Source organism: Pygoscelis adeliae, unplaced genomic scaffold (assembly GCF_000699105.1).
Source record: "Pygoscelis adeliae isolate BGI_AS28 unplaced genomic scaffold, ASM69910v1 Scaffold206, whole genome shotgun sequence".
Taxonomy (NCBI): Eukaryota; Metazoa; Chordata; class Aves; order Sphenisciformes; family Spheniscidae; genus Pygoscelis; species Pygoscelis adeliae.
Window position 1 is genome coordinate 552067 of NW_008825052.1, and position 10031 is coordinate 562097.

At 38.2% G+C, this 10031-nt stretch overlaps 1 protein-coding gene across 1 annotated transcript in view; it reads left to right on the forward strand.

Moving 5' to 3' along the window:
* CEP57L1 (centrosomal protein 57kDa-like 1) overlaps positions 1-9629 on the forward strand; it is a 10768-nt gene extending 1139 nt beyond the window's left edge. The window contains exons 2-10 of the mRNA XM_009326422.1: positions 732-911; positions 1492-1613; positions 2046-2150; positions 2443-2520; positions 4286-4384; positions 5050-5127; positions 5236-5465; positions 7132-7276; positions 9399-9629. Of these exons, the coding sequence (XP_009324697.1) occupies positions 732-911; positions 1492-1613; positions 2046-2150; positions 2443-2520; positions 4286-4384; positions 5050-5127; positions 5236-5465; positions 7132-7276; positions 9399-9629 (1268 nt within the window). The remainder of the gene's footprint in view (positions 1-731; positions 912-1491; positions 1614-2045; positions 2151-2442; positions 2521-4285; positions 4385-5049; positions 5128-5235; positions 5466-7131; positions 7277-9398) is intronic.
* Positions 9630-10031: the final 402 nt, after the last annotated feature.

Below are 10031 nucleotides of genomic sequence, written 5' to 3' on the forward strand. Positions count from 1 at the left end.
TAAAATGTCAGAAAGGAAGCTTGACTTGTTATGGAACATATCTTAAACTTCCACAGGTGTGTATAGTTTTTGGAGAGCTAGTAGACTTTTCCTTGTAGCTGAAATTGCAAATTTTATTTTTGGCATAATTTTGACACACACTGGTTTGAGACTAAAAGCAAAATCTTGCAGACTTGTTTCTATTGTTTAAAGAATCATCAAATACAAGAAACTAGGCATTGAATTATTACCTTTTGAAACAATAAAGTTTTTAAAATGCATCCTCTACTAAAATGTCCCTTTGTGTCAGATTTCCCCCCTGTCCTGAGTCGTCTTTTTTTTTTTTTTCATCTGTCCACACCGGTTGCATTACACCAAAACTTGTGACCTAACTTGGATACCTGTGTTCCCTGCTTCTGTGTAAACAGAAGTCCCAGGGTTTGTTATACTCAGCTTGCCATGATTTCTTTGTGCTTGCTACCATCTGGAGTGAAAATAGTTTTGCTCATAGGACCTGTGCTTTATACCTCAATTATGCAGTAAACATGTCCATTTTCTCCCAGATACGTTCTGCGTATGTTAGTGTATTGCTGGGGAATATAATTCATTTTAGGAGTGATCCTGGGAAGAAAATTTGGGTAGTATTTTGCTGTTTGATGTTTTGTAAAAATAATAATGATGATAATAATAATAATAACAATAATAATAATAGGAACTGTTACTTAAGGTGTAACTGTTGCATTGTTTGCTAGCTGTGGTGGCAGCCCTGAAAACTCTTCAAGAAAAGATCCGCCGCCTAGAGTTGGAGAAGTCACAGGCTGAAGATAATCTGTGCAGCCTTTCCATAGCAGCTGCTCAGTATAAGAAGGCCTTAGAGCATGAATCCTACAAAAAGGACACAGCACATCAAGAACTGATGCAACAGAGGAAAGGTTGAGTGATAAGGTGTAGCCACAGCAACTCCAAGACTGCATAATCCAGGGAGTGTTTGTTTGTTTTGACAAACTGCTAACTAATGCATCCCCCTTTCTTTTTTGCTTCAGAACTGGGCCGGGGGGGGGCAGGAGCTTGATCATTGTGGATCAAGTTGAGATCTTTTTTTACATATATTAACCAAGTGTTGCATAACCCATAAAGCTATTTTAAAGAATTAGATTTCAGGTGGTATGTTTAACTCCTACAATAAGCAAGAAGCTGCTTACATGTATAACACTGCTAACTTGAGAAAAGTGAGAAGAAGGGAAGAAACCAGATTCTGGTTAGATATCTGCTGATGTAAATCGAAGTAACTGCAGTGCTCACACCTTTGGAATTCAAATTAGGGACTAGCTCTGCAGAAACATTTTGATTCTCATGTCCTATATATAAAATATATTTTAACCACATGACTTGTTCAGACTAACAAAACTTTTCTCGCATGTTTTGAAGACAGAGAATTCTTCAATGAGATGACAGACTGGCTAAATGTGTAACTCCATTGCTGTACTGAATTGTCTTTGTTTCTCTCTGTAGATGTAAGTGTGCAGTTAAATGCAGCACAATCCCGCTGCTCCCTGCTGGAGAAACAGCTGGATTACATGAGGAAAATGGTTTCCAGTGCGGAACTGGAAAAGGAAATGGTTTTAGAACAACAGGTGAAGCCCTTTAGCATACTAACAAAGTAGTGATATAGTTAAAAAGTATAGAAATGTGTAAGATCTGAACTTTTTTATGGCCATCTTTTTTCCTCAGCTTTGCTCAGGTTGGTAGCAAATAGAAGCAATTTACTCTCTGACTGGGTGATGACAACCGTTCAATGAATTGTACAAAAAGACTCCCTAGGTGGAACTCCTAATGAGTAAAACCATGCTAATACTTGCACATTTGGTAGACAAAAAGGCCGCTGGAAGCTTAAGTCTTCTTTGTCTGCCTGGTATTTTTCATCACTTTGCAATTTAAAAAATATGAAATTTAAACTAGTTAAACACCTTTACTGTAGTGTGTTTGTTTTTTTGCCGTCTGAAAAAAACCTGTTCAGTCAGCTGCCAACTCCACTCTTGCTTACGTTTTTCCAGGCCCAGCTTCAGAAAGAGGAAGATCAGAACCGGTTGGAACTGCATGCAAAACTTGAAAAGCTTGAAATACTAGAAAAAGAGTGTCTTAAACTTGCTGCTACTCAGAGAATTACAGAAGTAAGCATGCATGGAATGACAGTCTGAAAGTCATTCATTTGATATAATATGTATGGCATACTGTTAATAGTACTAAGTTTTGCAAAAATTTCCGCTGTTAAAGCTAAGATCATAAAGCGTACCTGACTGAATGCCACCTTGGCTTCATTTACCATGAGTCTTTTTTTCAGTCTGGGCTTTAAAAATTCCTACAGTCCTGTTTTATCCCAGATTACAATTGCAAGCTACTTCAGACTTCTGATTCAGCATGGCAAACTGAAGTGTGACTAATCATTCTTGCCTTCAAATTCAGGACAAGATCAAACACTTAGAAGAAAAGCTTTGTAAAGAAGAGCATCAGCGTAAGCTAATACAAGACAAAACTGCTCAGGTAGACTGAAAAGGTTTTATTTTATCTTATTTTTTATGCATGAAGAAAGCTTTTTTCTCTGTCCAAAATACCCTTTCTTTTATTACATTTAAACTCCACATGTTTATTACCCAGGGAGAACTCCCAGAATATTACCTAGACCAGTTATAAACTACACAGTAGAAAGCTTGCCAGGTGCATTGCGTATCCCAATCAAGGAAGATTCTACTTGGTTTTGTATTAATGATACAGTTCATCAGCTTCAAAGCTGCTATAAGCGATCTGGTTAGGAAATGAATTTCTAGAGAATCTGCAACTAAATCAGATAACCTTAACTTACAGTAACTAGAAAGCGGTCATATAAGAAACCTTATACCCCAAGTAAGGTTGGTTACTCTGCTTGTTTTCCTCTTTTTGTTAAGGTCTGCTGAAATCTAGTACATTGGACTATACTTGGAAAAGTCTTTAATCAGTGATACCCTTACATTGTTCACTAAGTGAGAGCTTGAATAATTCATTATTCTGTGAAGCCATAATCAGTTTGTTGGGCCACCATCCATCTGAGAGAGGAATAGTTGCCAAAGAGAGCAAAATCAAAGAAACCTTTTGTTAAAGGGGTAAAGTAGCTTCAGGTATTCCAAACCTCACTTCACTGAGAAGTAGCAGCCATTTTGAAAGAGAGCGGTTGTGGTGGCATTCCCTTGGGGCGGGGTGGGGGGATGCAGAGTCGAAGAATAATATTGAAAGAACCTAGCCATAAGCAAAGCTGACAGCTTAAATGAATTCATCACTGCTGTCAGTTTTTTTTATACCTCATCCAAGGATGATGGGCTTTCATCAGTCCAGGAAGCTTGAAATAACATGCAGATTGTAGCCCAGGTATCTGACCACCTCCAGAATCCAGCAGAATGACACAGTTGAAAACTTGCAGGTTTTGGGGTTTCTTGCTTAAACTGCTTGCTGCTGCAGAGCAGAAGGCCTAGTATGGAGATTTTATCTTCTGAGAAACATAGTAAGAATGACTTTCCCAGAGCAGATAGTCTGACTTTAGCAGTAGTATAAACATTTGCTCAAGAAAGGACTTAGATGTAGTAAACTGAGTCCTAAACTAGTATTAGTACCATCTTAGTTCACTGCAGGATCGATGTAGGTCTGTTGGATCTGGGTTGGGAAACACAGGGTGTGGGGTGGTTCACTTCCTTTTGATGACAGAAAAGCCAGAATAATCTCACTTTTGTGATGGACCTCCAGCATTGTTTAGCCGGAACTGTTACACATGCCAAAACAAAGTCCTTGTCCTATGTTTAATTGGGAATGGTTATTATCCTGTTTATCATGGGCCTTTATATCAACTTTGAACTACAGAGCAATCCGAGGATTGTCCAGCAGGTTTGACCTCAATGTTACACAGACGGGCTTAGTTCTCTCTGCCCCCAGATTGTAAAATCCAAATGTTTGTGTTCTTTGGATTTTATGATCAGATCCCCAGCATGCAGCAGGATTGGCTTATCTCAGTTGCTGGTTGTCACAGTGGAAAAATACAGCTGCTGCAGCTAACTATGAAAGTGAGGACTTCTAAGACAGAGCTGCAAGATCTGCCTGATACCCTGCCATCCTAGTAATCTGTTCATTTTTTAAGTGTAGCTTATGCCTTCCAAGCAGGACAGTTAATAGTGCCCTTAATTGGTTCTCATCCATGCATGAAAGAGGGAATTAATTAGACCATGTGATTTCATACTTCTGATATTACATTAAATGGTTGTTTTCTTTTTGCTTATTCCTACAGCTTCAAACAGGATTTGAGATAAACAGAATTTTGATGTCTTCAGTAACATCTCAAAATGAACCTAAAAAGGAAAACGGGCAGAAGAAAAAAACTAAGAAGGTAACATGAAAGTTTTTATTACCATACTGTTGCTGATAGCATCTGACTTGCAGAGATAGGAATTTGTGAAAAACGGTGATATAAGAGGCACTTGAGTTGTTCCTTTGGTAATACTCTATTTTCAACGTGAAGAACAGTGCTGAATACCTCTTTTTTTTTTTTTTTTTCCTTTGGTAATTAAAACTGGGCTAGGGCTGGTAGCACCTCACTGGAAAACTTTCCCTTACCAGCATGACAGTAACCTCTGTTACAGTCTTACTGCCATCCCCCATGTCCTGCCTTAGCTGCCTTTCAGTTTATCTGGCAAAATTAGTTCCAAAGCAATTTTAACTAGGTATCTTAAGATGGTGTGTTTTGGGGGGATTGCTGAAATCAAGAGAATTCATTTTGCAATACATGTTACAGGTCAGTCAAAATTTTGCAACTGTGGTTTTGCAAACTTAAGCAATGTTCAATTTCTTTAATGTCAACTTATTTGTCAAACTATCTGCTAAACGCATCTGGAACAAAATTTACTTGTCTCAGCTGTTGGAAAGTCCTAATCCTTCCACATACAGGAGGGAATTTTTTTTTTTTAAAAAAAAAAAAATTAAAAATTAAGATTGTGCTGTTGGGTCAGCAGATTGAAATTTCTTGTCTTACTTTTCCTGTCTATCTAATGGCAGAGAAATCCTACAATGAAGAAAACGCACCTTTCACAATTACATGTAAAGGCTGGTGAACTACCTTTTGTGGCTGGGAAGGTAAGTGAAACCAAATGTTCTTGCTAAATTGACATCTACAGTTTGAATAAGTCTCTTTACTGTAATTGATAATCACTTCTGTAAACCACTTAATAATTCTGCTTTAAGTCTGTCGGTTCCAGCCATTCTGTTAGTGCAAACGTACAAAGCGTGTTGCATATTATGAAGCATCGCAATCCATGTATCTCATCACGAAGCCAAGGAGGAGCTACGTCTGGGATTTCAGGACGCAGTGCACTTTCAAAATCTGTATCCTCTTGTTCCACATCACCTACTGCCACCAGAAGTCTTTCAGACCTTCTGTTGGCCATACAAGATGAGCTGGGCCAAATGAGCTTGTGAGTACTCATCCCTGGTGTTGTAAGCGAAAGTGACTTCAGTGGTAGCCCTGTGAAGCTACAGGTCTGCTATAATTGAACCTAGCCCGTTTTAAGTGTAGGACTACTTGTTGACAGAATGGCCTGAGCAGGCCTGACTGGTAGGATTTTTCTCATTCAAAAAATTCTTTCTATCCTGGTGTTTAACTGATCTTGTGAGCAAGCAACATACTCTTCAGCTGGGTTTTTCTGCTTCCACATCCTGTACTTAACTGAGCTGCTACTGAAGTAATAGCTGCAGCAAATGAAAAATCTTTCAGGCCTGTGCTTTTTAGAAATATTAAACATATTCTGAGATCTACAGAGCAGACCAAGAATGTTCTCCTGGAGAAGGCTGCAAAGGTAGTGTTAATGTTGAGTAGGCTGGCAGCATGCAGTCAGTCTGGGTGGTAGAATAGGTTAGTACAGCTGTGGCAGGAATAGTCCTGTCACAAGATCTAGCCTATTACTTTGTCCTCACTGTTTCTGTGTTCTCTCCGTACGTGCGTCCCTGATGGCTCTTTGTGCTGAGAGAGTCTGGGGTTCATTCCCATTCCTTGTTGATAGCAGGAGAACTTGCCAGTCCTGTAAGGGGGTTGTCTACTGCCAGAAAATGGGCAGGGTGTGGAAGAAGCTAACGCATTAGATGAGAGTGTATGTATCTTTCTAGCCATGCAAGTAAATGTGGATTACAACTTGTCATGTTCTTAGGCATCTTCCCATTAATGCAAGCTTGTAGCATTGTGGGCCAAAGCTATGTAGCTGGTCATAGTAGACATGTCAACACGATGAGCTGTGGTTTGAACAGAGGAGGATGTGTTGGTTAAACCAGTTAGGGTGTTGATTAAACCAGTTAGGGTGTTGACACTGGTTTGAAATCCTTGATGTGGCAAATTTTAACCTGGCAACCAATCTCCTCTTCAAAAAGCTTTGGCTTACTCATGGCAATTCAAGGACGGGCTTTTTTTTTTTTTTTAACAGCAACAACCAGTTGCTTCAATTAAACTGTCAAGGAGCAGCAGTTACTCAGAAGTCAGAAAAGAAACGGTGAACTTTGTAAAGAGATTATTTATCTAAGAGAGGGTCTCTGTTTTTGACTAGTTCAGATATCTAGGTATCAAGTAGATCTACACAATTTCTTTTAATTAAGCTGGTTAATTTAATTAACCAGCACACCTCACTGCAAATCTTTTTGAGCAGAATATTTTAATTTGAATTTTCTGTCAGAAAAACTATAACTTAAATGTACTAGTTTAAACAGTACTTTTCTGTATTACACTAAGCTTTCAGTCTGCACTGAATTGGGCAGGAAGTGAAAATACTGTACTGCGTAGCTGCTGTTCACTTTCCAAATTCTCATTTTGCACACTATTACACATGTAGTTGTTATGACTGTGGCAAGGGGGAGGACTAAGATGCACATCAGCTACAAATTTGGAATGAGAAAATCAGACCCACTGGAAAAACTTTTTCTTTTCTACTGTGAATGTATTCCAAATTAATGTGTATTGTGTGAGGGGGTAAATAATGCTAAATTTCTGTACTCTGGACAAAATGTCTAGCAACTCCTGCAGTACACTGAAAGTATTGGAAGAAATCCTAGAGAATATATCATGAATACTTAGTGTGCCATTCGTGTCTTTAATAGTGAGCATGAAGAACTTCTGAAGCAGATACAGGAGACTCAAGACTCCAAAGTTCGTGAAGACCTAGAAGGGGAGCTGGATTGCCTTGTAAAACAAATGGAGATTAAAGGAGAACAAATATCCAAGCTGAAAAAGCATCAGGCTACTGTAAGAATACGATGTAAACTCTCTAGCTAGGAACAGTCTAGTTGAAAGGCTGCCACAACTCTGCCTCCTGTTGTCATTAACTAGAATGTCACTGGAGTGCTTAAGCCAGGATGTTCCAATATGAGTGGTTATAATTAGGCTGCTAGCTTGGTGTTCTTGTACCTCCAATTCCTTCTTTTGATCAAGAAAAAGTGCTTACAGCTGGCAGCTAGGTATGTATGCTAGTGGGAAAACTTCCTGCCCTGTGGCAGTTCTGCAATACAGAGCTGGGTTGCTTAGTTTGTCACTTCTGCTCACTGTGTTAAGACAAACTGTTGAGATTTCATTCCTTTGTGTCCTGTCCCTCTGGGGAATGAGAAGGAAGCTATAATTCCTGTACAGACTGGATTAAATGTCTTTTATATTACTGAAATATTGAAGTTTTTTATTAACCAAATAGTCTGTTGACCACAGCTTCTCCAAAGTCATAGTCAGACGAACCTTTCAGTTTTGTTTAACCCCTAACCTGTACGCATTCTGACAGTATTTGTTTTAGAGCCATAGATAACAGCTTTTCATACATGCCTATATAAAATCGCTCTTCTGTAGATGAACAGCTTAACCCTTTTGTAGCAATTTGGTTTGGAACATATAATAAAAAATGCAATCCATAGTTCTGTCTGATAGCTTTCCATTCTTCATCTTATGTTTCAGGATAAATAGACTCACCTAAGAACTTCGCTTATACAGGAAACAGAACAAAACTCAGTGTGAGACCTTATGAAAGGGAGAGGTGATAGTTAATTTAAATCTGACCAGTTTTATTCATGTTCATTCTTTGATAGATTTTACTCACTCAAACCTTTTATTGTCGACATAATTGCAAGCACAAAAGTGCTTATGTCAAAGTAGAATTGTCAGAGTTGCATGTCAGCAATATGGACAAAGGACATGGACTGTTGAGTCCTCACTGCCTCTCTTAGCAATGTTAACTGTTTTTTGGATAAATCTCTTACGTTCTATAGGAGTTAACAATTACAGTGTTATTCCTTGCCTCAGAATCTTGCTGACTTCATCCTCCAGGAACCTTAGACAATGGACAACAACTGCACCTTTGTTTCTTCCTTTCGCATATCTTTATGGCTACAGTCTGCCTTCATTTTGGGATGATGAGAAAAGGAATAGCCCATACAATGTGGTGCAACCTTGTTGTCATCCTTGCCTATTATCAGGGTGCAGATCTGTTGGCATCTGTGCTCTGGTACAGTCTTATCAGAGCACATGCCTTAGGGTCATGATGTAAATAGCACATTCTTTGTGTTTGTCTGTTTGATTACTGTCCATCATGCCCTGGTTATCAATACAGGCCACTCCTGTAATCCTTGGCTTATATTTTTTTTTTTTCTGGTGCTTTTGCACACAGACATTTCTATTTGTGTTTTGTACAGACCAATCTTAATATTTCTGATGCATATTTCTGCTTTCAGAACATGTCACACTAAAAGTGCTGCAATCATCTCTGTGTTTAACAGTTAATAATATGTTCTAGAATGCAATTAAAGTTAATTATTTTTAGAAATGGACTTAAAGCCTAAGTTGGCATATGGAATGCTTCCAGCCTAATTTTGTCTTTGGAAGTGACCTTTTCATGCCAAGTGCAAGTCAAGACTTATTATTTGACATTTAAAAAAACATTCTTTAGCGATCAACCCTATTTATTCTGTTTTCCAATTTTGTTGTGAGGCTTCAAAGTGAACTGCTTAGATACAGTAACCAATAATAAACAGTATACATTTTATAAGTTTTTTGGTTTTTTTTTTTGTTAGGGTAGTACAATCTGAAATGGAAAAAGACCGTTGTAAATATAAATTGGTAACAGACAATATTCCGTCTCTCTCAAGCAAGCGTTTTTACCTTAGGGAGTGTTGGGGTTCAACAACCTGTTGAGTGTGGGTGAGGTCAGTTTTCTGTAGTGCTTTCTGTTACAGCGAGACAACTGTATGCAAAAGTAGTAGGTTTTAACTTCTTTTTTTTTAATGTCCCTTAGACATCTTTATTTTGGAGTTTGGTAGAAGTCCAGTAAGCACTACAGCTGCAGGTCTTCCGAGTATGTAACATTCTAATTAGTAATCTTTCTTCCTAGGTGCAGAAATTAAAGATTAAAACTCAGAAATTGAACCAAGGGGCAGCTCATGTCAAACTAAAGTGTGGTGACCAAAAGGAAGAAAAGAAGATTGCGGTCACTGTAAGGGAAAGTATGTCTAAATCTTGTCCTGGGCAGAAAAGCAGAAGCTCTCTTCAGCTGCTAAAAAATGTTCAGAAACTTCAGTCAACACTGAAAAAAGATGATATCATGTGGGAACAACAATTCTGAAGTTTACTGTGTTAGAAGTTTTTGAAGTTGTCTGACAGCTAATAAATTTTTTATTTTACAAAATACCTTTTAAAAATAAATATAGCATTTTACATTCTAAACTGTCTACTCACTACTAGGTCAGTTTGTTCACCTCAGAATTAGCTTTCATGTGGGGTAGCTGTAATTCAACTGCACTGACTTGTAATAAAGAGTTTTCATGGATTAATGAAATGCTTACTTGTTAACTTGTCAAATAAAATTTTATACCTTTTTTACACTTAAAATAGTATGCGATCTTTGGTGTCCTGTTCCCCCTGGTGCCAAGAAGATACTTAGAGCTTGCTTTTCCAGAATGACTTGGGCTAGTGCTTCTGTTTGTTAAAATAAAAACAGTGGTTTTCCTTTCCTCTAATAACGGAA